At 53.1% G+C, this 27,308-nt stretch overlaps 2 protein-coding genes across 2 annotated transcripts; one reads left to right on the forward strand and one right to left on the reverse strand.

Annotated features, from left to right (window-relative positions):
• The first annotated feature begins 12,188 nt into the window (after positions 1–12,188).
• TLCD3B (TLC domain containing 3B) lies at positions 12,189–18,985 on the forward strand. The gene is made up of 5 exons (XM_032243127.1): positions 12,189–13,069; positions 13,964–14,047; positions 16,620–16,854; positions 17,619–17,714; positions 17,949–18,985. Exons 1-5 carry the CDS (start codon positions 12,945–12,947, stop codon positions 18,231–18,233), a joined length of 825 nt encoding a protein of 274 aa, XP_032099018.1. The 5' UTR covers positions 12,189–12,944; the 3' UTR covers positions 18,234–18,985.
• Positions 15,774–20,229, reverse strand: CUNH16orf92 (chromosome unknown C16orf92 homolog). The gene is given in 5 exon segments (XM_032243128.1): positions 15,774–15,874; positions 16,309–16,385; positions 19,324–19,416; positions 19,531–19,689; positions 19,991–20,229. Coding segments are annotated over 5 exon segments (591 nt in total). The 5' UTR covers positions 20,175–20,229; the 3' UTR covers positions 15,774–15,796.
• Between the last annotated feature and the right edge of the window lie 7,079 nt (positions 20,230–27,308).

The raw sequence follows: 27,308 nt of genomic DNA on the forward strand, positions 1-27,308 counted from the left end.
GTAGTCCCAACCACTTGGGAGGCTGAGGCAGAAGGATCACTTGAACGCAGGAGTTTGAGGTTACAGTGAGCTGATCATGCCAGTGTACTCTCTCCACATGGACAAAATGAGAGACACTGTCTCAAAAAACAAAACAAAACCCCCAGTATGCCTGTCTTAAGATTATTGTTAAGATTATATTAGTTAATATATGTAAAGGGCTTAGATTGTTGGTGGATATCCACTAAATGCTCTATAAATGTTTGCATTTTTTTTGGAGACTGAGTTTCACTCTGTCACCCAGGTTAGAGTGAATGGCACAATCTCAGCTTGCTGCAACCTCCACCTCCTGGATTCAAGCAATTCTCCTGCCTCAGCCTCCTGAGTAGTTGGGACTACAGGTGCGCACCACCACACCTGGCTAATTTTTTGTATTTTTAGTAGAGATGGGGTTTTGCCATGCTGCCCAGGCTGGTCTCAAACTTCTGAGCTCAGGCAATTCACCCACCTTGGCCTCCCAAAGTGCTAGGATTACAGGCATGAGCCACCACGCCTAGCCTACTTTTTTGTATTTTTAGTAGAGACGGCATTTCACCATGTTAGCCAGACTGGTCTCTAACTCCTGACCTCAGATGGTCCAGCTGCCTCGGCCTCCCAAAGTGCTGGGACAGGCATGAGCCACTGTGCCTGGCCAAATGTTTGCTCTTATTAGGTCAAATAGAGAAACAAAACAAAGCACCCATAACTGAGGTTTTTTTTTACATGGGGAAACAAAGATTTGGAGAAGATAGAGGCTGAGTTAGGATGTTGGTAAGTTTCTGGATTCCTAGTGTAATTGCCAGCCGTTTCAATCTTTAATAACGAATATAACCTCTCAGCCTCCACTTACTCACCTGCAAAATGGGACTAATCCTATCTCATTGGATGTTGGGATTGGTCTGTATAAAGGTGGCTCAGAGGCTGGGCGCGGTGGCTCACGCCTGTAATCCCAGCACTTTGGGAGGCCCAGGCAGGTGGATCGCTTGAGGTCAGGAGTTCCAGACCAGCCTGGCCAACATGGTGAAACTCCATCTCTACTAAAAATACAAAAATCAGCTAAGTGTGGTGGTGGGTGCCTATAATCCCAGCTACTCAGTCGGCTGCGACAGGAGAATTGGTTGAACCCGGGGGTCGGAGGTTGCAGTGAGCCGAGATTGCACCACTGCACTCTAGCCTGGGCAAAGGAGCAAAACTCCATGTCTATCTATCTATCTATCTATCTATCTATCTATCTATCTATCTATGAAATAAAGGCAGCTCAGAAAATGAGCGTTAGGATGATGATGCCTTTTCAACTTGGATAATATCACCCCCAAGGGGGCAAAAAACTTACTTTTTTTTAATATCAAAAAGACATACGTAAATAGGCGTATCGTATATCTGTTATTAAACTTTCATGATAGGCAGCGATTAGGCAAAAAAAAGTCTAAAAAGGGCCCTTAGGGGAACAATAATGAAGGAAAAGTTGAGAAACACTCCTCTCCACACCAAGGTTTTCCCACTTGGCTTGTTAGCCACTAGTGGCTTGTGAAATTGGGTTCATGGGTCATGATCAGCATTTGGGGGAAAAAGGATCTGGAAAATGCCACAGGGCACTGCATATAATGAGTCAGAACGTGTTGTGCAAATGTTTTCCATTCCATGTGTGGGTGCGTGAAAGGCAGTCACAAAAGATATCTCTGCTGGGCACAGTGGCTCACGGGTAATCCCAAACAGTTGGTAATCCCAACAGTTTGGGAGGCCGAGATGGGCGGATCACTTGAGGTCAGGACTTCAGACCAGCCTGGGCAACATGGCGAAACCACATCTCTACTAAAAATACAAAAACTAGCCTGGCACGGTGGCATGTGCTTGTAGTCCCAGCCACGGGGGAGGCTGGGGCAAAAGAATTGCTTGAGCCCAGGAGGCAGAGGTTGCAGTGAGCGGAGATCACGCCGCTGCACTCCAGTTTGGGCGACAGAACGAAATTCCATCTCGAACATAGATAAATAAATAAATATATATATAAATATCTCTTGTGGATCACTGTTTTTTTAAAAAAGTTTAAAGCCATTGCTCAAAACCACAGTTTTTTTCTCTCACATTTTCTCTCTCAGACAAGCCTGTGCAGCTTTGGAGCATTCTGCTCGAAACAAAGAAATCGACAACGAGAGGAAAAAATGTAGGACAGAGCCCAGATTCCAGTGAGACTCGGGCTGGCCCTCACCAGCTCATGGCCCGGAAACTTCCTTCCTTCCACATTTTCTTGTCCAGGTGAGCATTGGTGCAGAGGAAAACAACGATCCCTGGCTGTATGCGGTGACTCACACTTGTGATCCCAGCACTTTGGGAGGTGGAGGCAGGAGGATCGCTGATCCCAGGAGTTTAAGACCAGCCTGGGCAGCATAGCAAGACTCCATCTCTAGAAAGAATCCCCCAATTAGCCAGGTGTGGTGGTGCACACGTGTAGTCCCAGCTACTCGGGAGGCTGAGATACGAGGATCCCTTGAGCCCGGGAGGTGGAGGCTGCAGTGAGCTGTGATTGTGCCACTGCACTTTAGCCTGGATGACAGAGTGAGACCCTGTCTCAAAATTTAAAAAAAGGGGGGAGAAAATGACCCCCCAGCGGGGTGCTACTCCTCCTCACTCCTTCCTCTGCCTCTTCTCCTCTCATTCCTTCTCTTCCCCTTTTCCCTCTCCCCTCTTCTCTTCTATCCCAATCCCTGGCCTTCCCTCTTTGCCTCCTTTCCTTCAGACTTGGAAGCCAGCAGTCACATTGACCGAGTTTGTCATGTACTGTATGGTCTGGGGCACGCCATTCAACTTCTCTGAGACTCAGATTTCTCAGCCGTAAAATGGGGGAAGTTATTTGTAAGGTTGAACAGACAATTAAATGGGCGCATGTATGTAAACTATTTTAGCCTGGCACCTGGTATACGGTGGGTGCTCGGAGTGACAGTAGTTGGCTACCAACTGCTGTGTGAAGTACTGGAGTGTCTATGCATTAGCATGATTTAGTCCTTACAGTGAGCTATGCAGGAGCTGGGAAAATATCAGGACAGGCCGCCTGGTTTCAGATCCCAGCTCAGGATCTGTTCGTATCTTTTTTTTTTTTTTTTGAAACAGTCTCGCTCTGTTGCCCAGACTGGAGTGCAGTGGCATGATGTCGGTTCACTGCAACCTCTGCCTCCTGGGTTCAAGCGACCATCCTGCCTCAGCCTCCTGAGTAACTGGGATTATAGACGTGCACCACCACACCCAGCTAATTTTTGTATTTTTAGTAGAGACGGGATTTCGCCATGTTGGCCAGGCAGGTCTTGAACTCCTGACCTCAAGTGATCCACCCACCTCGGCCTCCCAAAGTGCTGGGATTACAGGCATGAGCCACAGAGCCTGACTGGAAATAGAGTTTTTTAAATAGGCACGGTTAGTCTCTAGGAAAATAAGGCAGAAAGTGAGAGTGGATGCTGGTTAGCCTTCTAGAAGCCTCATTGTCAATAACCTTATCTCCCTCTTGTGGGTTTTTTTTTTTTGAGATGGAGTCTTGCTCTGTCACCAGGCTGGAGTGCAGTGGTGTGATCTCGGCTCACTGCAGCCTCCACCTCCCAGGTTCAATCAGTTCTCCCACCTCAGATTCCCAAATAGCTGGGATTACATAGGCACACCACCACACCTGGCTAATTTTTGTATTTTCAGTAGAGACAGGGTTTCACCATGTTGGCCAGGCTGGTCTCAAACTCCTGATCTCAGGTGATCCACCCTTCTCGGCCTCCCAAAGTGCAGATCACAGGAGTGAGCCACCATGCCCAGCCACTTGTGGTTTAACTTTTTATTTTCAGAGGCCCACCCAGAGGGAAGAAAATAAAGCTGGTGAAGAAATGAACACTGGCCAGGCATGGTGGCTCATGCCTGTAATCCCTGCACTTTAGGAGGCTGAGGTAGGGGGATTGCTTGAGGCCAGGAGTTCAAGACCAGCCTGGGCAACATAGCAAGACCCCATCTCTATAAAAAATACAAAGATGCCTTTCCACAGAACATAGCTAATTTTTTTTTTAAATACAAAAATTAGCTCAGTGTGGTGTGCACTCTGTAGTCCCAGCTAATCTGGAGGCTGAGGCAGAGGCTGAGGAGGATTGCTTGAGTCCAGAAGTTTCAGTCTGCAATGAGGTAGGATCACACCATTGCATTCCAGCCTGGGCAACAGGGTGAGAACCTGTTTCAAAAAAATAAGAGGAAGAAGAAGAAGGATAGGTTCTGAGAATATGAAGGAGGATGTCTAAATTGTATTCAGTGGTGTTTTTTCTCTCCTTTTTAAAAATGTCTTTCAGTTTCTGAGGAAAATGAGTTTGTGCTTTCTATATCTGCCTGACAATATAGAGACACGTAAATTCAGAGAAGATGATTGAAAAAAATTCTGGCCGGGCACAGTGTCTCACACTTGTAACCCCAGCACTTTGGGAGGCTGAGGCAGGCAGATCACCTGAGGTTGGGAGTTCGAGACTAGCCTGACCAACATGAAGAAACCCCATCTCTACTAAAAATACAAAATTAGCCGAGTGTGGTAGCTCATGTCTATAATCCCAGCTACTCGGGAGGCTGAGGCAGAAGAATCGCTTGAACCTGGAGACGTAGGTTGTGGTGAGCTGAAATTGCACCATTACACTCCAGCCTGGGCAAAAAAAAGTGAAACTTAGTCTCAAAAAAAAAAAAAATTCTTATTCACTTCCTGACTGTTTAACCTTGGACAAGGTATCAAACCTCTCTGTGCCTGTGTCTTCTGATCTGTGAAATAGAGGTACAGTAATAATCCCTACCCACAAGGCTGCTTTGGAGAAATAACTTGATGTTTTTAATTAATTTATTTAGAGACAGAATCGCGCTCTGTGGCCCAAGGCTCACTGTAGCCTCAGCTTCCTGGCCTCAAGTGATCCTCCTGCCTCGGCCTCCCAAAGTGCTGGTACTACAGGTGTGCACAACCACACTGGGACTTTTTTTTCTTTTAGAGACAGAGAATGCAAATCAATGTCTGACCTGTAGTGTAAGCAGCATTTAATGATCTGACACTATTATTAACCCAACCTCAGATGAAGAAATTGAGGCTCATAAAGGCTTTTTGTTCACCATCATTCAAAGAAAAGAAGAGCCTACATTTAACGTTTTAAAAACTGCAGTTCACTTAAGGTGCACACAGAGGATGCCTGGAAAACATTTACATATGCATACACTGGTGATCAATATAAGGATATTTCCAACACTTCAGAGGGTTCCCTGGGGTCTCCAACAAGTCAATACCTTCCCCCAAGTTAAACACTGTTCTGATTTTTCCTAACAGATGTTTTGCTCTTCTAAATTTGATGTAAACAGAGCCATACGGTGTGTTTCTTTATTTGTTTCTTTATTTCAGCAATAGGGAAAGGAAATGTTTCTTTGATTATCTGTGGACTCTGAATTTGAAGTCCATGTACTACCACGGTAGAAATTGTCTTCTTTGCCAGGTGCAGTGGCTTATGCCTATAATCTCAGCACTTTGGGAGGCCAAGGCGAGTGGATCACGAGGTCAAGAGATCAAGACCATCCTGGTCAACATGGTGAAACCTCATCTCTACTAAAAATACAAAAATTAGCTGGGGCATGGTGGCACGAGCCTGTAGTCCCAGCTACTCGGGAGGCTGAGGCAGGAGAATTGCTTGAACCCAGGAGGCAGAGGTTACGGTGAGCCGAGATCACACCATTGCACTCCAGCCTGGGTAACAAGAGCGAAAGCTCATCTCAAAAAAAAAAAAAAAAAAAAGAAAAGAAAAGAAAAGAAAGAAATTGCCTTCTTTACCTTTTGTTCTACACTGCTTTTTAAGTCAATAACTACTTAGGGCTGGGCGAGGTGGCTCACGCCTATAATCTCAGCACTTTGGGAGGCCAAGGCAGATGGATCACAAGGTCAAGAGATTGAGACCATCCTGGCTAACATAGTGAAACCCCGTCTCTACTAAAATATAAAAATTAGCTGGGTGTGGTGGCGCACGCCTGTAGTCCCAGCTACTTGGGAGGCTGAGGCAGGAGAATTGCTTGAACCCAGCATGGAGAAGAGCTGAGATCGTGTCATTGCACTCCAGCCTGGCGCCTGGTGACAGAGCAAGACTCTGTCTCAAAAACAAAAACAAAAACACAACTACTACTGAAGACTGCTTTTTGGTGGGGGCAGGGTCTTGCTCTGTTGCTCAGGCTGGAGTGCAGTGGTGTGATCATAGCTCACTACAGCCTTGAACTCCTGGGCTCAAGCAATTCTTTCCATTCTTTTGCCTCATCCTTCCAAGTAGCTAGGACCACAGGCGTGTGCCATTGCGCTGGACTATTTTATTATTCTTCTTATTTTTTGTAGAGACGGGGGATTCCACCATGTTGCCCAAACTGGTCTTGAACTCCTGGCCTCAAGTGATCCTCCCGCCTCGGCCTCCCAAAGTGCTGGGATTCCAGGCCTGAACCACCGCACCTGCTCTTTTTTTTTTTTTTTTGACGGAGTCTCACTTGTGGCCCAGGCAGAGAGCAGTGGCAAAATCTCAGCTCACTGCAACCTCTGCCTCCCAGGTTCAAGTGATTCTTTGGTCTCAGCCTCCCCAGTAGCTGGGACTACAGGTGCCCGACACCATGCCCGGCTAATTTTTGTATTTTTAGTGGAGACAGGATTTCACCATATTAGCTAGGCTGGTGTCAAACTCCTGACCTCGTGATCCACCCGCCCCGGCCTTCCAAAATGCTGGGATTACGAGCATGAGTCACTATGCCCGGCGGCTTTTTTTTTTTTTTTTTAAGACGGAGTCTCTGTCGCCCAGGCTGGAGTGCAAGGCGCGATCTCAGCTCACTGCAACCTGTGCCTCCCAGGGTCAAGGGATTCTTCTGCCTCAGCCTCCCGAGTAGCTGAGATTACAGGCACCCAACACCACGTCCGGCTAATTTTTTGTGTTTTTAGTAGAGATGGGGTTTCCCTATGTTGGCCCAGATGGTCTCAAACTCCTGACCTCAAGTGATCCGCCCGACCTCAGCCTCCCAAAATGTTGCGATTAGACTTGAGCCACCACGCCCGGCCTTGCACCTCCTCTTAATTCCACTGTCTCCTTTTCCTTCTTTGAGCACTGTCCCTGAAATGTAGCTGTCCATCAAGTCATCAATGGATTCTAACTGGCCAATTCGAGGCAAGGCTTGCTGGAACCGCCCTCCAGCCCCCATAGGAAGCAAATGATAGGGCACATGTATCAACTGGCTGGCCAATGGGAGGCTGGCATCTTCCAGGCAGTCCACCAATGGGAGAGCATACTCCTGCCCTCCCCAACTGCCTCTGCAGAGCAGCCTCGTGCCTTTGCAGTTTGACACCTTCCTTTTATCCCAAGAAGGTCCCTTGGAAGTCACTTCAGGAAGGCAGGATGGCAGGGCCTGATTCCCTTCATCCTGCCTGTGCCTGCCCCATGCCTCTGCTCCTCAGAATGGATGGGAGGGGAGGTCTTTCTAAACAAAAATGATATCTATGTAAATATATGTAGTTTCAGGCTTGCGCCTGCTCTTTCTTTCTTTCTTCTTCTTTTTTTTAATGGAACAACAATCGCTTTGGCTTTATTTTGTTTTTTCAAGAAATGTCATTTTAAAGTTCCAAGTATCTTGACAACCCCCTCCCTTTTACCAAGTTTTGGGTGCTGAGGAGAAACCATCAACCTCCCTTTTTCTGTCTTCCAACCTGTCCCTCAGTGGTGAGGCCTGGGGAGAAGGGAGAGGTCACATAGGATGGGCGGCAGTCGGGGCATGCAGAAGATGGAATAGGGTGGAGTTTAAGAGTAGGAGGGGCCGGGTGCAGCAGCTCACACCTGTAATCCCAGCACTTTGGGAGGCTGAGGCGGGGGAATCACCTGAGGTCAGGAGTCCGAGACTAGCCTGGCCAACACGGTAAAGTCCTGTCTCTACTAAAAATACAAATATTAGCCAGGCATTGTGGCAGGACCCTGTAATCCCAACTCCTCGGGAGACTGAGGCAGGAGAATCACTTGAACCTGGGAGGTGGAGGTTGCAGTGAGCTGAGATTGAGTCACTGCATTCCAGCCTGGACGACAAAAGCAAGACTTCGTTTCCAAAAAAAAAAAAGATAAGAAGTAGTCTAAATTGGGTGTAAAACAAGAAATTAGGATGTTGACTTGCCCCAGATGGGGAATATTAAAAGAGTAAAAAAGATGCAAAAGAGCTTAGACAAGAGGTTTCCCTGGTGGCTTTCAATGGCCACAGATGGACGGGTATCTTGGGCCATTGCCTCACTGGGGATGACGAAGGCTAGGGCGGTCTGAGGGTGTTGTGCTGAGGCATCTCATGGCCCTCTTCTCTTGCCTTCTTGGTTGCAGGCAGGCATGGCCCTGCTGTTCGCGGTGGGTTGCGTCTTCTTCCCGTTGTGCTTCACTGTCCTGCGCTGGGGCTTGCAGAACCACACTGGCCTGCAGATGGAGAGACAAGAGGCTGTCCTGGTGGCATCCAAGTAAGAGGACCAGGGTGAGGGTATCCTTCCTGGGGCCACGGCTGGTGGAACTGATCTCTCACTTTCAGGATGAGTTCGTGGTGAAAGCAGAAGCAGTGTGGGGTGGAGCTGGGATTTGAAGTCAAAAGACACCAGCAGGCGGGCGTGGTGGCTCACGCCTGTAACCCCAGCACTTTGGGAGGCTAAGGTGGGCCGGTCACCTGAGGTCAGGAGTTTGAGACCAGCCTGACCAACATGATGAAACCCCATCTCTACTAAAAATACAAAAATTAGCTAGGTGTGGTGGCGGGCACCTGTAATCCCAGCTACTCCAGAGGCTGAGACAGGAGAATCACTTGAACTTGGCAGGTGGAGGTTGCAGTGAGTTGAGATTGTGCTACTGCACTCCAACCTAGATGACAGAGTGAGACGCTGTCAAAAAAAAAAAAAAAAAAAAAAAGAACAACAGTGGAGTCTTTTGTGAGTCATTTAATTTCACTCCCTCACTGATTAATGAGCTCAATAATAACACCCTCTTCCCTTTCTTCCTGGCGATGTTGTGTGAAGATCATGTGAATCAGCGTCTGTAGAGCAGGGGTTGCAAGCTCCTGCAGATAATATGAGGGATGTGGGCTCTGCCGGGATGGCGTGGGCTGGAGGACTCACCTTCTCAGCTGAGGGCTAGCGTGGCTCCGTGCCAGCCTACTGATAATGTTATACGGTTAGAACATGGGCCAATGTTTTTGGAGTTGATTCTTTGTCATTGTTGTTGAGATAGGGTCTTGCTCTGTTGCTTAGGCTGGAGTGCAGTAGCAGGATCATGAACTCACTGCAGCCTTGAACTCCTGGGCTCAAGCAATCCTCCTGCCATAGCTGGGACTGCAGGTAGGAACCACCACACCTGGCTAATTTTTTTTTTTTTTTGAGATGGGGTCTCACTATGTTGCCCAAGCTGGTCTCGAACTCCCGAGCTCACATGATCTTCCCTTCTCAGCCTCCGAAGTGATGGGATTACAGGCATGAGCCACTGTGCCTGTCTTCTTCTGCTTCTTTTTTTTTTTAGACAGGGTCTCACTCTGTCATTCAGGCTGAAGTGCAGTGACATGATCATGGCTCACTGCAGGCTTGACAACGTGACAAGTGATTCTCCCTCTTCAGCCTCCCGAGTTGCTGCGACTACAGGTGTGCACCACCATGCCCGGCTAATTTTTGGATTTTTGGTAGAGACGGGGTTTCTCCATGTTGCCCAGGCTGATCTCAAACTCCTGGTCTCAAGTGATCCTCCTTCCTTAGCCTCCTGAGTAGCTGAGGCTGCAGGTGCATGTCATTGTGGCTGGTTCTCTTCCAATTCTTTTTTTATTTTTATTTTTTTGAGACAGTTTTTTTTTGCTCTTGTTGTCCAGGCTGGAGTGCAATGGCACAATCTCGGCTCACTGAAACCTTTGCCTCCTGGGTTCAAGTGATTCTCTTGCCTCAGCCTCCCGAGTAGCTGGGATTACAGGCATGTGCCACCACGCCCAGCTAATTTTGTATTTTTTCTTTTAGTAGAGTTGGGGTTTCTCCATGTTGGCCAGGCCGGTCTCGAACTCCTGACCTCAGGTGATCTGCCCACCTCGGCCTCCCAAAGTGCTGAGATTACAAGCCTGAGTCACTAAGCCCAGGCTCTCCCAATTCTCAAACACTAATAAGTAACTTAGAATTTATTTAAGAACTGCTATACTGACAGCTACATACTGGCCAAACAAAACATGTCTGTGGGCTGGGCTGGGCCCTTGGGCTGCAGATCTATAGCCTGTGTGTGGCAAAGCTTACCACAAATGTGCATTGTCCCCAAGCCATTGGAAAGGGAGGGAGTACACAGAACACAGATTTTACTAGGGTGTCTACTTGGATTCCCTGGCAAACAAACAAACAAAAAAACCCATCTCTACTCATCCAAAGTGAAACCACAGTTCCGTGACCAGCCTTGTAGTCCTCAATCGAGTAGTGACAGTGATCGTCCATCACCAGCCTCCCCGACCTCAGTCTTTTTTGCAGTTTTGATCATGTGTGGCTTTGGGGTTCATGGGTTTGAAATCCAACTTTCATCCAGGGGTGGTGACTCCCACCTGTAATCTCAGCATGTTGGGAGGTGGAGGCAGGTGGATCGCTTGAGCCCAGGAGTTTGAGACCAGCCTGGGCAACTTGGTGAAACCCCATCTCTACGAAAAATACAAAAATTAGCTGGGCATGGTGGTGTGCACCTGTAGTCCCAGCTACTCGGGAGGCTGAGGTAGGAGGATCACTTGAGCCCGGGAAGGTTGAGGTTGCAGTGGGCCATGATCATGCCACTGCACTGCAGCCTGGGGGACAGAATGAGACCCTGACCAAAAAAAAAAAAAAAAAACCCCACAAAATTTCTAAACCTGTTTCTTCTATAAAACAGGGATACCACCATGTAGGAAGATTAAGAATCAGTAGAAAGCACCTGGTACTGTCCCTAGCATGTAGTGAAAACTCAGGGAGCTGGATACCCTTTCCCCCTCCGGTGAAGCGCTGAGGTCAGGAGCCAGGTCCACTATTGTCTCTAAACCCGCTCTAAATCGGCTTAAGGTGAGACTTCCTGGGGCTTTCCTATAGACTGCCGCTAGAGGACAGCACAAAACAGCAAATCCCAGTCCCAGGCCTTTCTTGGGGAAGGCGAGGAGTGGGCTCTGGGCAGAGAAAGGTAAAGCACAGAGTTGATAATTGAGCTTGGAGGCCCAAGGAGTTTGCAGAGCAGGCCTTTGCCATGCTGAAGTTCACAGGACAGTTGGGATCAGGACAGGAGGGCAGAAGTCCAAGGCGGCAGCGCCTCTGGCTCGGGCCCCACAGCAGGACCCTGACCCGGTCCCCAGGCCTCATTTTCTTTATGGGGCAGTGAGGGGCTTGCACCAGCCCACGCTGGGATCCTTTCCCACTCTGAAACTAGGCTCCCTGTGGACGTTGCAGAGGAAGGGGCGTTAGAGGGCTGGAAATTTAGGGGAGGCCAGGAGGGGCGGGCAGCTTGAAGAACAGGGCCAGGAGTCCTGGGGCTCCCTGGAACTTCCTGAGAGGCAGCCTCCCCCATTCCCCAGCACTTCTTCCATTCTCACTGCCGCTCCGATGCCTGCAATGAGAGGAGCCTCAGGGCCGCTGCTGGCCCTGTGGGAAGGACAGGCGCAGCGCCCTGGGAGCTTCTGCGGCAGACAGGACCCAGGCAGCCTGGCAGCAGTCAGGTGTCCCCTCTGGCCAGTGCCAGCTTCCTCTCCTGCCGGCCAGTGAAGGGCCTCTGGGTCTGAGGATGCTACGTTGAGATGCTTTTGCTCCCATTCCCTTCTTCAGCCTTCTGAGAAAGCACCACTTGCTCCTGCTCCCTCTCCTGGGGAACCCTCTCTTCCGCTGGAGTGGGCACCCGAAGCCGGACCCGGGGCAGGCCACAGAGGGATGCCTTGGCGAGGGGGGAGATGCCAGGCATTTGCAAAGTGCTGATGGGAAACAGGGTCAGGCCCCGGTGGGGGCTCAGGGCCCCCTCCCAGCTGGCCAAGGAGCCTCAGGCCCCCTTTAATCCCAAGAGAAGAGCTGGCCCTCCCCAGGGCCCTGTCCCCAGCAGCCCCCTGTGCCACTGCAGCTGCTGTCCCTTTAAGGGCCTCCCCCTCCCTCTTTCTCTGCTCCCCCCATCTCTGTCGCAGCCGCGCGGCTGTGGCTCAGAGCTGCATGGGGAGACGCTGCTGCAGGTCCGATTTCTTGGTGTCTGGTCGGTGCCATTTCCCCGCCCCTCCCCCGCCCTCCCCAAGCTGGTCACTTCCCCTCCCCCCCCCCCTCCCCACCGAGGGGGCAGGGGGCTGGGCACGAAGTCTCTATGGTGCCATGTGTCGATGCTGGGCGGCGGGGACCGGGGCCAGGGCGGCAGCAAGAGGAGGCAGTGAAGCCGGGACAGTGGCGGTGACCGCTGACCGCTAGCCCGGCGGCTCCTCCGCTCCCTCCCGCCCACCTCCTTCCTTCGGGGCTGGCACCCGGACCCACCCCCACCCCCTCCCCGCCTCCTCGGGCCCTCCCAGCCTCTCACGTAAGCCTCCCCTCCCCACCTGCCTGGTGGTTCCCTCCCCTCCCCCATCTGCACCCTCCTCCTCCTGTCCCCTCTTCCTCTGTCCCTCAGCAAGCTGTCCCCTCCTCGCCTCTCCCCATCCCTCACTGGCCTGCTCCTGCTCCCCTTCTCCCATCCTCCCTTCCCCCCGTCTCTGTTCAGCCGGCCCCTTCCGGACTCCCCAGTGTCATCGGACTCCCTTCTCGGCTCTGGTGCCCTGGCCCCATCCCGTCCCCGCCCTGTCCCCTTTGTGCCCCTACCCGTTGTTTTCTCCGTCCTTCCTGGGCTTGGCGTCCCTTCTCCACCCCTAACTCCTTCCGCTTGGCCTTCCTGCCCCTTCACGGCCCACCTGCCTCCCTGCCCAAGTCCTGATCCACCATGCTGACCCCGATGGTGGCCGGGGGGGTGGTGTTCCCCGGACTCTTCCTCCTCTCCAAGAGCACGCTCCAGAGGCTGCCCCAGCTGCGCTGGGAGGAGGCCGACGCGGTCATTGTCTCAGCCAGGTAAACGGCTTCCCTTCACCTCAGCCCCTCTCGGCTTCCTGGGCTTCTCAGGGGATGGAAGGGACCCAGCACTTCCCTGGCCCCTCAGTGGGTGGGGACTGGGAGCTCCTGCGGGGATCTGGGGCTTTACCCCCAAGCTTCCTCCCTCCTCACTGCCTGCCTTGCTTGCTGTCCTGGGAGACCTCGTCCAGCCGGGCCATCTAGTCTACTAGTGTTCAGCCTGCCTCTCTCTCCTTCCCCATAGACCCTCCCACCCTCCAAAACAGGGCCAGCAGGTAGGGAAGACATTCCTATAAGACATTGGGGACCGAGGCCTGGGCCAGACAGCTAGGTGTCATTCAGGGCGAGTGTTTGGGGGCCAGGGATGGAGGCATGGATGGTAGCCCTAAACAGCCCTAAACAGGGCTGGAGTGTGGAGGGGAGGCTGGTGGCAGTCAAGGAGATGGTGGGACATTGACTGGGGAGCTCGGGGTCACGAAGGGGCCAGAGTGAGGCGCGAGTCATGACGGGGCAGCTGAGCAGGGCAGGAACTGGCCCAGAGTCCCCTCTGGGGAGAGGCCCAACCAGCAGCTCACTCTTGGCAGAGTCTCACCTCAGGACAGCCTCCCTGCCGACTGGAGAAGAGGGAGACTCGGCTTCCACACACAGGGAAGGGGAAGGGAGAAGGTGGCGAGGAGGGGGGCGGACTGAGGAACAGCAGCCAAGCAGGCCAGAGGGCTGTGAGGTGGCGGTGGTGGGGCACATCTCAGGCTAGCCCAGCCTTGGAGAAGGCGGGCAAGGACTGGCCCAAGCAGTGGCTGAGCTCAAAGCGCAGTCTCTAGACTCGCAACGAGGAGAAATAGAGGCACACTCCTCTTCCCTTCGGTGCTTCTAGCGTGCCCCTCTCTCCCCCAGGCTGGTGTCCTCTGTCCAGGCCATCATGGCTTCCACCGCCGGCTACATCGTCTCCACCTCCTGCAAGCACATCATCGATGACCAGTAAGTGCCTCGAGACCCCTCTGCCCAGGTGCCAGTGGTTGGTGTGTACGAGTGACCCCGGAAGACCCCACATCTTGGAGGGAACTCTGTCCGGGGTCCCTAAGCTCTGAACTTGGGCCGGAGCAAGTTGACTGCAATAGCTGCAACTCAGCACCTGGGGATGAATTTATCCCGTCCTGTCCTTAAAGGGCAGCGCCAAGTGGGGAAGGAGTGGGGATCAGACAGGATCCTCAAAGCACTTCCTAGTAGCTTCCAGGTCTCCTGTGGTGTGGCGGGTTCCCCACCTCCTTCCAGCCTTCTGCCCCAGGAGGCAGACCCCATTTCCAGCCAGCACCCAGGTGGGGCGCCCCCTCCTCATGCCAGGCTCACCCTCACCCTGTAGCCCCTCCCAGAATCCAGGCATTCGGCACCTGCTCCACACGTGAGGGAGAGGAGATGGGAGAGATGACACGCACAAGGCCACACGCGCCAGGCAGTGGGGGAGGAGATGAGGGCGAGGAGGCCAAACTGTGGCTGGGCAGCTGCTGCAGTGTCTGGTGCTTGCCAAAAAGGCTCAGAGGTGTGCAGGCAAGGAGGCGGAGGATGGGGAGGAGAGGTGCCCTGTCCGTGGTGCTGACGGACACTCCAGGTGACCCACAGTCGGCCCGTTGCAAGTTGTCTGGGAGGCATCCACAACGCCCTCCTCATAGCTTTCAGCCCTGCTTCCCTTCCCTGGCAGCCACTGAGCCCCAGGGGACGTTCTCCAGATGCCCCCGGTGGGGGGTGTTTCTGTTTGCCTCTTCTTTTCCTGAAGATTAGTCGCCTCCTCTGTGGTAAGGCGCTGGCCCTTCCTGGAAGGGCTTCAGTGAGAGTAATTGAGTTAGGTGGCCGCCTTGGAGGATACTTCTTGGTTTAACTTTTTCTTCAGACCCTGCCCAGGGACTTGGCTGCCTCTAGGCCTCTGCCCGCCCCTTCCCATCCCTGCTCCAAGCTAAGCCTGGGATCCGGTGCTTCCTCCCCAGCCTTCACACACAGAGGTCACCTTTTGGCTTCTGCACCCCCGCTGCTCCCCAGGCCCCCCTGTGTCTGTTCCTGTCCTTCCTCCCCACTTTAATCCTCAGGTAGGTGGGGGGGGATCCAGGTTAATCCAGGGCAGCAGCTGTTCTGACTTCTGAGCACCTAATTGCTGACAGGGTGGGGATGGGATTTAACACCTCACATTGCAGCCCAGGGCCTGGTGGCCCCTCCTGGTCTCCTGCCCCAGCCCAGTGCTCCCATCTCCCATCTCATCCCCTGGGCCAGCTTGCTGGGCTGCTTCCTGCCCTGACTCCTCCAGGCCACTTGGACCCTCTCTCCCTGTGTTCCCACCTCATGTTCTCCAAAGCTATCCCTCCCCTCTCATCGCTCCTGGCCTCAGCTCCGCACCACTGCACCACGGTCTCCGGTTCTCTTTTCCCTGGTACTGTCCCTGCTGGAGAGTGGGCTGGCTCCCTTCACAAGCTGGCTGCCCCAGGCTCCCCAGCCTCAGAGGCCTCAGCCCCAGCTTCTCTACGGCTCACTCCATGCACCTCATGTTTGGTGGTGGCCTCTGGCTGACTCTGCTTTCATCCCTCCTCCCCCTCATGGGACAGGCTCCCCAGGGCCTGCCTCTCTGACCTCCTGCCCCCACCCCAGACCAGTCTCAGGACTACAGGATTTAAGAGAAACTGCCAATGTGCTGACTCCAGAAGAAAAATGCTGTCTTTCATATTCTCCATTTCTCATTTTTGTTTACTCTCCAAGTATGTGGAACTTTCTCTGTCCTTGGCTCCTTTTGCTCTGCATTTTCCCCTTAACGCTTGGCTGTCCCTGAAAAACGACACAAAACAGACAAGAGATTGGGTCACTTTGGGGCAGGGCGAACAGCACTGAGAAGACCTTTCACTTGCCAGCAAGCAGGGCCTCTGATGCCTCTGAGATCTTCTGGGGACAGTGGGGCTGAGGGTGAGGGCTGTGGAGCCAGACTTCCCGTGTCCCCTCCTTGGTCAGGTTACCTAGCCCCTCTGTGACTCAATTCCTCATCTGTATAGTGGGGATGATGGCCACACCTACCTTTTACAGGGTTTTGGGAGGAGTAAATAAGTGCATGCATGCGAAGGTTTGGAAGAGCGCCTGCCCTGGGAGGCAGGAACAGGTATCCACTCCTGAGACCTCTCTCTCTAGCACTCTCGCCCCTTCAGCTGTTGCTGATCCTCACCTCAGGGTAAGGTTAGGACAAATAACCATGGCAAGGTCCCACCTGCCTGGCCTGGGCTTATTTTGGCACTCTATCTGTGCCCTTTTGTCTGTGGGCATCTTCTGGTCTCTTCTTTTCCCCTCACTGTACAGCAGAGAGAGAGGAACATGGGTGGGCTCTGAGGCCACAGGTTTGAATCCCAGCACCATCTCTTACTAGCTGCGTGACTGCCTGACCTGCATCACTGTGTGACCCTCCGGATCCCTCACTGTACCCGAGACTCCGCTCATGCCCAGGGCTGCCCAGCTGACCCCTGAGGTCCACCCCCGCTCACTGGCACCCCTTTCCTCCTTGCTCCCCACCTCCTCTGCCCAACAGACACTGGCTGTCCTCTGCCTACACGCAGTTTGCTGTGCCCTACTTCATCTATGACATCTACGCCATGTTCCTCTGTCACTGGCACAAGCACCAGGTGAAAGGGCATGGAGGGGACGACGGTGCGGCCAGAGCTCCGGGCAGCACATGGGCCATCGCGCGTGGCTACCTGCACAAGGAGTTCCTCATGGTGCTCCACCACGCCGCCATGGTGCTGGTGTGCTTCCCGCTGTCGGTGGTGAGTTCCGGAGCGCTGGGCGGGTGTGATGCGGGTGCCAGCAGGAGCCTGGGAAGCCCTGGGTTTGTGTACCAGCAGACAAGCAGACCCAGCGTGTTCCCAGGGAAAGCTGTGGACCAGTAGGGTTCACAGCCCAGCCCAGTTGCAAGAGGCAGCAGAGTGTGGGGGCAGCCTGGCCCCGGGCTGGACGATGCCCAGCTGTGGCGCTTTGGATGGGTGGTTGCATGTCTCTGAGCCTCAGTTTCCTCACACATGATGTAGGGAACACAGTCTTTCTGCAGGACTATGGGAGGGAGGCAGCCAAGTCATGACCTGCTCCTGCACCCAGGTGTTCTTTCTTCCCCCCCACCCCAAGACGGAGTCTCACCCTGTTGCTCAAGCTGGAGTGCAGTGGTGCGATCTCAGCTTACTGCAACCTCTGCCTTCCAATTTCGAGCAATTCTCCCGCCTCAGCCTCCCGAGTAGCTGGGATTACAGGTGCCCACCACCACGCCTGGGTAATGTTTTTGTATTTTTAGTGGAGACGGGGTCTCACCATGTTGGCCAGGCTGGCCTCAAACTCCTGACCTCATGATCCGCCCGCCGCAGCCTCCCAAAATGCTGGGATTACAGGCGTGAGTCATCATGCCAAGCTTTGCACCCAGGTGTTCTGATGTTCACAGTCAAGCATCTCCAAAAGCGACAGAGGGGAGAGAGGAAGGGCAGGGGCTGCCCAAGAACCCAGGGAGAGCCCCAGCCCCTCACCTTCCAGCTTCTCTGCTCAGGTGTGGCGACAGGGGAAGGGAGACTTCTTTCTGGGCTGCATGTTGATGGCAGAGGTCAGCACGCCCTTCGTCTGCCTTGGCAAGATCCTCATCCAGGTGAGTGGGCAGGGGAGGGTGTGGGAGCCCAAGAAGGGGAGGGACCTCCAGGGCTGCTGCCGAGGGCTCTGGCCCCTCTGTCATCCTTTCCATGCCCTTTGAGCTGGTGCTTGTGTCCTGGCAAAGTGTCTGGTCTGGGAGGAGCTGCCTGCTGGGGTAGTGGGGAGTTGGGAAGCGGGCGGGGAAGGGGCGAGCCCTTCTGCTGCCGCTGCCACCACGTCTGTGTCCCTGCAGTACAAGCAGCAGCACACGCTGCTGCACAAGGTCAACGGGGCCCTGATGCTGCTCAGCTTCCTGTGCTGCCGGGTGCTGCTCTTCCCCTACCTGTACTGGGCCTACGGGCGCCATGCCGGCTTGCCCCTGCTGGCAGTGCCCCTGGCCATCCCAGCCCATGTCAACCTGGGCGCCGCGCTGCTCCTGGCACCTCAGCTCTACTGGTTCTTCCTCATCTGCCGCGGGGCCTGCCGGCTCTTCTGGCCCCGCTCCCGGCCGCCCCCGGCCTGCCAGACCCAGGACTGAGGACCCTCCCCCTCCCCACCCTCAGCCCCACGGGGACAGGGCTCTAGGGCTCTGGGGCTGCTGGCAGGGTGTGGGAGCCAGGGCCCTCTTGTCCGGAGAGCCCCAGGACTGATGAAGAGCCCGAAAGGGAAGAGGCGCCATCTCTCAGGGGCTGAGGGCAGGAGACAGGGGACCTCTTCTCCCCACCGTGCCCACTTCCTGCACACCCCTGCGCTGGAGGAGGGGCGGGGGCACCACCTCCCACCCACTGAGGGTGGGAGGGCTTGTTGGGGGGGAGATCGACAGGGTTTCAAGGGGAACCAGGAGTCAGGATGTCGGAAGGCACTGCTGCCAAGGCCATCCCAGCCCCTCCGCTGCCACCCCCCACCCAGGCTCCCCATCACCTGGGAGGAGAGGACGCCCCAACTAACCCCCACTGGCCCTCGGGTCTCCCAAGTGACCCGTGGCTCCTCTCCAGTTAGGTCAGCTTGAGGAATCTTATTTATTTTATTTATTTACCCAAATTTGAACTAGTCTGTTGGGTTGGGGTTGGAAGGTGGCTGCTACCTGCAAGCCTTCCCAGTGCTGACAACCCCGGGGGCAGGCGAGGGGCACCCCGTCCCTCACCATCAGCTGCACATCGTGCCCTCGAGCCCTGGCATGTCCCTGGTGCTACTGACCTCTCAAGGCTTCCTCCAATCTGGGGTCGGGGGACCCTGGGAGGTGCTTTACAGACCGCTAATAAAAGACGATCTGCGTGAACGTGAACGCCACCAAGGCCCTCGTCACTAAGTTCTTTGGGGCCGGGAAGGGAGGAGGTGAGGGGCTTGGGCTATGGGAAACACAGAGGGGGTAGGACCCCCCTTGCTGCCTGTTGGGCAGTTAGGGAGGAGGAAAGCTGGGACTTTTATTCATCGACAGGAGAGGAGATGCGTTTGGGCGCTCAGGTTGAGTCCGGGGCCTTTGTCTGGCTCCTTAGGCCCCTTTCTGGAAGTTTCTGTGGGGCATGGAGATCAGAGTGGGGAGGTCACACACTGCCCCGCTAGGACTGGGGTCTTCAGACGCTCCCAAGGAAGGTGGAGGTGGGTAGGGTCGGAGGAAGGGGGCAGGCCTTACATGTGGGTGCAGAACTGGAAAAGGAGGAAGAAGAACACCACCACCAGGAAGCCCACCAGGATGTGATGGAAGAGTCCAGGGCTGGAACCTGCTAGACAAGCAGGACCCTTAACTCCCTTCTGATGGCCCAATGGATGGGTCCAGGGCTGCTCTCCTCCAGGACCCAGCAGGGAGGGAGGCTCCTTCTCAAGCTGGTTCATACCTGAGTTAATGAACACGACAGGTTTCTCTCCAATAAACTGGGCCACAGCCAGGAGCCTGGCTTTGTCCGAGTCTGGATAATCAAAGAAGTCAGGTCTGTCCAAGAAGCTTGGAGACTTTGTCCTTAGGGCCGATGCCCTGGCACGCTTGGGTCTGGGTGCTAGGACCCAAGCAAAGTCTGTGACAACGGCCAAGCAGACCCCTGCCTTTAATTCTCAAGGCAGGGGCTGACTTGGGACCCTGTAAGACCACCCAGCCTTATTGTGGATGTGGAGGGCCTTGATTTCCCTCAGAGTCAGCTGAGGGCGCCATGACAAGGCCCTTGGTTGTTGGGGGATGGGTGGGACCGGCAGGATGGGAGAGAAGAGTGGAGAGGGTTGGGTTCTCAGTCCCTAGGCGGGCATCACTCTTTATGTCCCAGAGCTGCCTGCCTTCCCGCTGCTCCCAAGACGCCTTCTCACCAGTTTCGATGGCCCCTAGCGCAGCCAGCCACGCCCACACCAGCAGCTGTGGTCTCAGCCTCATGACTCCTATCATGAGGTGGGGGCTCTGTGATGTCACAGCCCAGAGCTGTTCTGATGGCACTTCGGGGTGAGGGGAGAAAGTGCTAGGAGCTGGGAGCCCCCCCTCATCCCTCACCCTCATCAGAAGAGGACAGGAGAGGCCTTCATCCTCTGAAATGTCACTGATGATAAAACCATAACGGTGTCAGCCCCAGCATTTACAAAGAGGAGGGATGGTGGCAGGGCCATCTTGCTGAAAGCCAGAACTAAGGGAAGCTTCATTTGGACAGCAGGCACAGTTTGAGGTGGCAGCACAGGGCCACACGCCTCCAATGACCCCTTGCTTGGATCAGCCACAAGTAATATTTGTTTTATTTATTTTCTTTCTTTCTTTCTTTCTTTTTTTTTTTTTTTGGAGACAGGGTCTCCATCTGTCACCCAGGCTGGAGTGCAGTGGCATGATCTCAGCTCACTACAGTGTCTGCCCCCTTGGTTCAAGCGATTCTCCTGCCTCAGCCTCCCAAGCAGCTGGGACTACAAGGACGCACCACCACGCCTAGCTAATTTTTGTATTTTTAGTAGAAACAAGGTTTCACTATGTTGTCCAGGCTGGTCTCGAACTCCTGACCTCAGGTGATCCGCCCGCATTGGCATCCCAAAGTGGTGGGATTATAGGAGTGAGCCACCACGCCTGGCTTATTTATTTTCAGAGACGGGGTCTCACTGTGTCACCCAGGCTGGAGTACAGTGGTGTGATCACAGCATACTGCAACCTCTAACTCCTGGGCTCAAGTGATCCTCCCACGTCAGCCTCCTGAGTAGCTGGGACCACAGGCATGCACCACCATGCCTGGCTAATTTTTGCATTTTTTGTAGAGATAAGGTCTTGTTATGTTGCCCAGGTTGGTTTTGAACTCCTGATAGGTGATCCTCCAGCTTTAGTGTCCCTGAATGTTGAGATTACACGCATGGGCCATGATGCCCAGCACATAGCATTTATTGAACACTTATTACTATGCCGGTTGGACTCCATTTATGACCAAGTCCCTTGCACAGATTGATTCATTTACCCTTGGGCTGATCCTTGGAGCCAGGTACTCCATTTTTTTTTTTTTTGAGATGGAGTTTCACTCTGTCGGCCAGGCTGGAGTGCAGTGGCATAATCTCGGCTCACTGCAACCTCCACCTCCTGGGTTCAAGCGATTTTCCTGCCTCAGCCTCCTGAATAGTGGGATTACTGGCGCTCACCACATTCTGGCTAATTTTTGTATTTTTAGTACAGACGGGGTTTCGTCATGTTGGTGAGGTTAGTCTCTGACTCCTGAACTCAGATGATCCACCCGCCTCGGCCTCCCAAACTGTTGGGATTACAGGCGTGAGCCACTGAGCCCAATCCAGAGGCAGGTACTCTTGTCTCCCTTATACACCGGAGGGAATCACGGCACAGTGGGGAAAAGCAGTGTGGGCAATGCACACTTCCTGGGGGCGCTATTCCTTCCTGAGGCTCCTCCTTGCGTTGTGTCTCCAGATCCAGGGGCACAGGGGTCTCCGCCATCCTCCCCCAAACCTGCCTCAGTGCTCAGCCGGGAAGGACCCTGGGGTTAGGAACCGAGAGGAGTAGCAGGCATCTCCCACTAGATGGCAGCAGCGTCCGCGCCTGAGTCCCGGCTCCCACCCGCGGGAAGGCGCAGCGGGGCTGACTCACGGGCCTCCTCCCGCCTCTTCCACAGGTTGCATCTGCGGCTGCACGAAAACGGATGGCTGGGAATGGCCGTCGGGGGTCTGTCAGAGGAAGTCCCCCGGCCCTCACCGAGGCATATCTCTTGGCCATCCACGCGGCTTTGGCAGACTCCGCTCCCTGCACCTCCGTTTCCCCTTCTGTGGCCGGCGGCTCCCCCGTGGCCACCCCATCTCCTGTCTCTGCCACTCCCCACCAGCCATTTCCACTCCTGAGGCCCCATCTCAGGTCAGGACAGTTCCCTTCTGATTGGCAGGTGGGCCTGTCTGTGACGGGCATGGTACACCCCACCCAAGCCCAAGGACACTCCGGGGTCTCCTAAGTTTCACGACGGAGTTGCGAAGATGCATGCTCAGCGGACTCTGCAGACCCAGTGCCACGACTTCCCCCAAAGCCAGGCGTGTGTCTGTGCGCGTGTGACGTCCTCCGCAGCAACTGTGTGCAGAGAACGGGTGGGCTAGGACTCGGGGTACTTGCCATCAACCGCTTCAAGTTCCTAAACAAGTAAAAAGCCCAGGGATATTAAACAAAAGGGGGTGCGGGGAAGAGGAGGGAAACTAATCTATGGGACTGGCTCAAATGGCTGCTTCCCCTGTGCTGTGCTGGTGGCTTCCTTTTTCCTTTGTTTGTTTGAGACAGGGTATTCCTCTGTCACCCAAGGCTGGAGTGCAACCTCGACGTCCTGGGCTCAAGCGATCCTCTAACCTAAGCGTCCTGAGTAGCTGGAACCACAGGCACGCACCACACCTGTCTATTTTTGTTTTGTTTTGTTTGAAATGGAGTCTCGATTTGTCACCCAGGCTGGAGTGCAGTGGTGCAATCTTGGCTCACTGCAACCTCTACCTCCTGGGTTCCATCGATTCTCCTGCCTCAGCCTCCCGAGTAGCTGAGATTACAGGCGCCCACCACCATGCCCAGCTAATTTTTGTATTTTTAGTAGAGACAGGGTTTCACCATGTTGGCCAGGCTGGTCTTGAACTCCTGACCTCAAGTGATCTGCTTGCCTCGGCCTCCCAAAGTGTTTACAAAGGGATTACAGGTGTGAGTCACCAAACCCAGCCTACCTTTTTTTTTCTTTGTAGAGATGGAGACTTGCTATGTTGCCCAGGCTAGTCTCAAACTCCTGGGCATAAGTGATCCTCCCACCCTGGCCTCCCAAAGTGCTGGGATTACAAGTGTGAACCACCATGTGGGTCACTTCTAAGAAAGAGAAAGGGATTTATCCAAAGCCACAGGGCATATGAGAGATGGCAGAAAACTCAGTAACCTGGTTTTTGGGCCAGGCGTGGTGCTCATGCCTGTAATCCCAGCACTTTTGAAGGCCTAGATGGGTGGATCACTTGATGCCAGGTGTTTGAGACCAACCTGGCCAACAGGACAAAATCCCATTTCCACTAAAAATCCAAAAAAAAGTTGAGTGTGGTGGCTCACACCTATAATCCCAGCACCCTGGGAGGCTGAGGCAAGTGGATCACCTGAAGTCAGGAGTTCCAGACCAGCCTGACCAATATGGTGAAACCCCGTCTCTACTAGAAATACAAAAATTAGCTGGGCGCGATGGCATGCATCCGTAGTCCCAGCTACTAGAGAGGCTGAGACAGTGGAACTTCTTGAATCCAGGAGGCAGAGGTTGCAGTGAGCCTAAATCACGCCACTGCACTCCAGCCTGGGCAACAGAGTAAACTGTCTCCAGAAAAAAAAAAAAAAGGCTGGGCGAGGTGGCTCTCACGCCTGTAATCCCAGCACGCTGGGAGGCTGAGGTGGGCGGATCACCTGAGGTCAGGAGTTTGAGACCAGCCTGGCCAACATGGTGAAACCCCATCTCTACTTAAAAAAAACCCCAAAAATTAGCTCGGTGTGGTGGCGGGCACCTGGGAGGCTAAGGTAGGAGAATCTCTTGAACCCAGGAGGGGGAGATTGTGGTTAGCCAAGATGGTACCATTGCACTCCAACCTGGGTGACAGAGCAAGACTCTGTCTCAAAAAAAAAAAAAAAAAAAAAAGCTGGATGTGGTGATGCGCGCCTGTAGTCCCAGCTAGTTAGGAGGCTGAGGCAGGAGAATTGCTTGAGCCCAGTAGGTGGAGGTTGCAGTGAGCCGAGATCACACCACTGCACTCCAGCCTGGGCGACATGGCAAGACTGTGTCTCAGTAAATAAATAACCCGGTTCCTGATGCTGGGCCAGGGCTCGTGCCCCAGGCCCATGTGCAACTGCTCCTTGGGTTAGCTCAGAGAAGGGACACAGAGCCTATCGCCTTTGGGGTTGACTTTTTGTTTCCGCAAATGCCTCAAAACATACGGCTACTGTCTTTCCCAGAAAAGGCTGTTTTGACCCAAACAATGCATTATCCATTGACTCATTTATCCAACCATGAAATAAACATGCTGAGCTCCCGCTATGCACTGGCTGGACTCCATTTATGGCTCAGAAATCATCAGGGCACCGTCCCTGCCTTCAGGAATGACAAGAGAAGGAACTCACAGATGTGCATCATTCTAGTGTAGACAGGCAACTCTGGGTCATCTATGCCTGTGTCTCCACTCCGTCACCTTTAATGGACTCTTCTACCTCTTCTTCTTCTTCTTCTTTTTTTTTTTTTTTGTTGTTGTTGTTTTTTGACATGGAGTCTCACTCTGTCACCCAGGCTGGAATGTAGTGCCATGATCTATGCTCACAGCCACCTCCGCCTCCTGGGTTCAAGTGATTCTCCCACTTCAGCCTCCTGAGTAGCTGGGATTATACAGGCACCTGCCACCACGCCCGGCTAATTTTTGTATTTTTAGTAGAGACAGGGTTTTGCTATGTTGGCCAAGCTGGTCTCAAACTCCTGACCTCAGATGATCTGCCTGCCTCTGCCTCCCAAAGTGCTGGGATTTCAGCTGTAAGCCAGCATGCCCGGCCAGTTCTTCAGCATCTTCTAATCTGGCTTTATCCCCACCACTCCACTGAAGCTACTTTGATCAAGTCCATGAATGAGCTCATAATCTGCCAAATCGAATGGTTCCCTCTCTTTCCATTCCGTCTGCCTCCCAGCAGCGGCACCTGTCCCTGACTCAGAGTCCCGGAGACGCACTCAACAATTCTCGGGACTCCTCCAGCAGCTCAGACTGGGGCCTTGTCGTGCGATCTATATTCGCTGCCTAGGTGATCTCATCCATACTCGTGGCTTTAAATATCATCTATATGCCAGTGACTCACAAATGTATATTTCCAGCCCAGACCTCTCCTCGGAGCTCCAGACTCCTGTATCCAGCTCCCTACTTGATGTCTGTTTGTGATGGCCAAAAACATCTCCAAGGCGATGGATCACAAATGGAGTCCTTGGTTCTGCTACTCCAGGCCTGCTCTTCTCCTATCTCTTCATCTCAGCAGATGGCCCCATCCTTCCTCTAGATGGTCTGCCCAACACAGAAACCTAAGAATCATCCCGGATCCTTATCTCTCACCTAATTAACCCCAAATTGAGACCTGTTAGGCCAGGTTCGGGAGCTCACGCCTGTAATCCCAGCACTTTGGGAAGCCGAGGTGGGAGGATCACTGGAGGCCAGGAGTTCGAGGCTGAAGTGAGCCATGATCATGCTGCTACACTCCAGCCTGGGTGACACAGAATCCCTTCTGTAAAAGATAAGAATAAAAATACCTGTTGGTTCAATTTTCTTTCTTCTTTCTTTTTAATTTTTTTCTTTTTTTTTTTTTCGAGACAGTCTCACTCTGTCACCCAGGCTACAGAGCAGTGGTGAAGTCTTGGCTCACTGCAACCTCCACCTCCTGGGTTCAAGTGATTCTTGTGCCTCAGCCTCCTGAGTAGCTGGGATTACAGGTGCGTGCCACCAAGCCCACCTAAATTTTTTTTGTATTTTAGTAGAGATGGGGTTTCGCCATGTTGGTCTCGAACTCCTGGCTTCAAGCAATTCGCTTGCCTTGGCCTCCCAAAGTGCTGGGATTACAGGCGTGAGCCACTGCACCCAGCAATAGATAATTTTTCAACCCTTTCCCTCCCTCTCCTTTTTTGGAGTCCCCAGTGTCTATTATGCTCATCTTTATTTACATAGGTACCCAGTGTTCAGCTCTCACTTACAAATGAGAACATTGTGGCATTTGATTTTCTGTTTCTGCCTTAATTTGTTTAGGATAATGGCCTCCAGCTGCATCTATGTTGCTGCAAGGGATATAATTTTATTCTTTTTTATGGCTGCATAGTATTCCACGACATATATGTACCACAATTTCTTTATCCAGTCCACTGTTGGTGAGCACCTACGTTGATTCCGTGTCTTTGCTATTGTGAATAGTGTTGTAATAAACACACAAGTGTGGGTGTATTTTTTGTAGAATGATTTCTTTCTTTCCTTTCTCTCTCTCTTTTTTTTTTTTTTTTTTTGAGACATGGTCTCACTCTGCCACTCAGGCTAGAGTACAGTGGCTTGATCTCAGCTCACTGCAGCCTCAAACTTCTGGGCTCAATTGATCCTCCTGCCTCAGCCTCCTGAGTAGCTGGGACTACAGGTGCATGCCACCATTCCTTTTTTTTTTTTTTTTTTTGAGACATGGCTTTGCCTTGCCATGTTGACCAGGCTGGTACAACGATTTCTTTTCTGAATGTGCCATACTCTGGACTGCCTCCCAGCCTTGGCATACATCTCTGCCTGGAATACTCTTGCCCCCATGCTTGACCTGGCTAACTCCACCTTATCTTTCAGGTCTCAGCTGAGACAACACCTGCTCTGGGAAGTGAGGTGTTAATCTTCGTTCCCTCCTGCCTCATAGGATCTTGAGTTCCGATGGCTTTCTGGCCGTCCCCTGTCCCCATGTCTGTTACTCTGAATGGGGATTGTCTGTGTATTTGTTTATCTTCCCTATGAGGCTGTGAAGTCACAGCTCATCGACCTTGGTCCTGGTTATATTCCTACAATTTTTTTTTTTTTTTAACTTTATTTGAGACAGAGTCTCACTCTGTTGCCAGGCTAGAGCGCAGTGGCGTGATCTCGGCTCACTGCAACATCCGCCTCCCAGGTTCAAGCGATTCCCCTGCCCCGGCGTCCCTAGTAGTTGGAACTACAGGCACATGCCACCAAGCCTGGCTTTATTATATTTTAGAAGAGATAGGGTTTCACCATGTTGGCCAGGCTGGTCTCCATCTCCTGACCTCGTGATCCACCCACCTTGGCTTCTTAAAGTGCTGGGATTACAGGCACAAGCCACCACACCCGGCCTATCCCTACAATCTATAGTCGATAGTCAATATTTACTGAATAACTGGGTGACTGTTGCAAAAGCATCCCGCCTCTAGACAAACCAGGGCTAGCACTGTCTGTCATTTTCCTCTGCAACTGACTTGAGCTCCAGCCTCACTATCACCTGCCTTCAACAAGTCTTTCTGGAGGCAAGCAGGGCTGGGTTTGAGCAAGCACCATGAGAAGAGAGCACAGGAGACAGGACTCGGCCAGGTCCTTGACCAGATTGTCCCCCTCCTCCCACTGCAGGCCCCCTGTACCCAGGCCATGAACAACCTTGCTAAACTCACCGGCTCCCTTCGTC

Source organism: Sapajus apella, unplaced genomic scaffold, assembly GCF_009761245.1.
Source record: "Sapajus apella isolate SASKATOON/1434 unplaced genomic scaffold, GSC_monkey_1.0 scaffold51, whole genome shotgun sequence".
Lineage (NCBI taxonomy): Eukaryota > Metazoa > Chordata > Mammalia > Primates > Cebidae > Sapajus > Sapajus apella.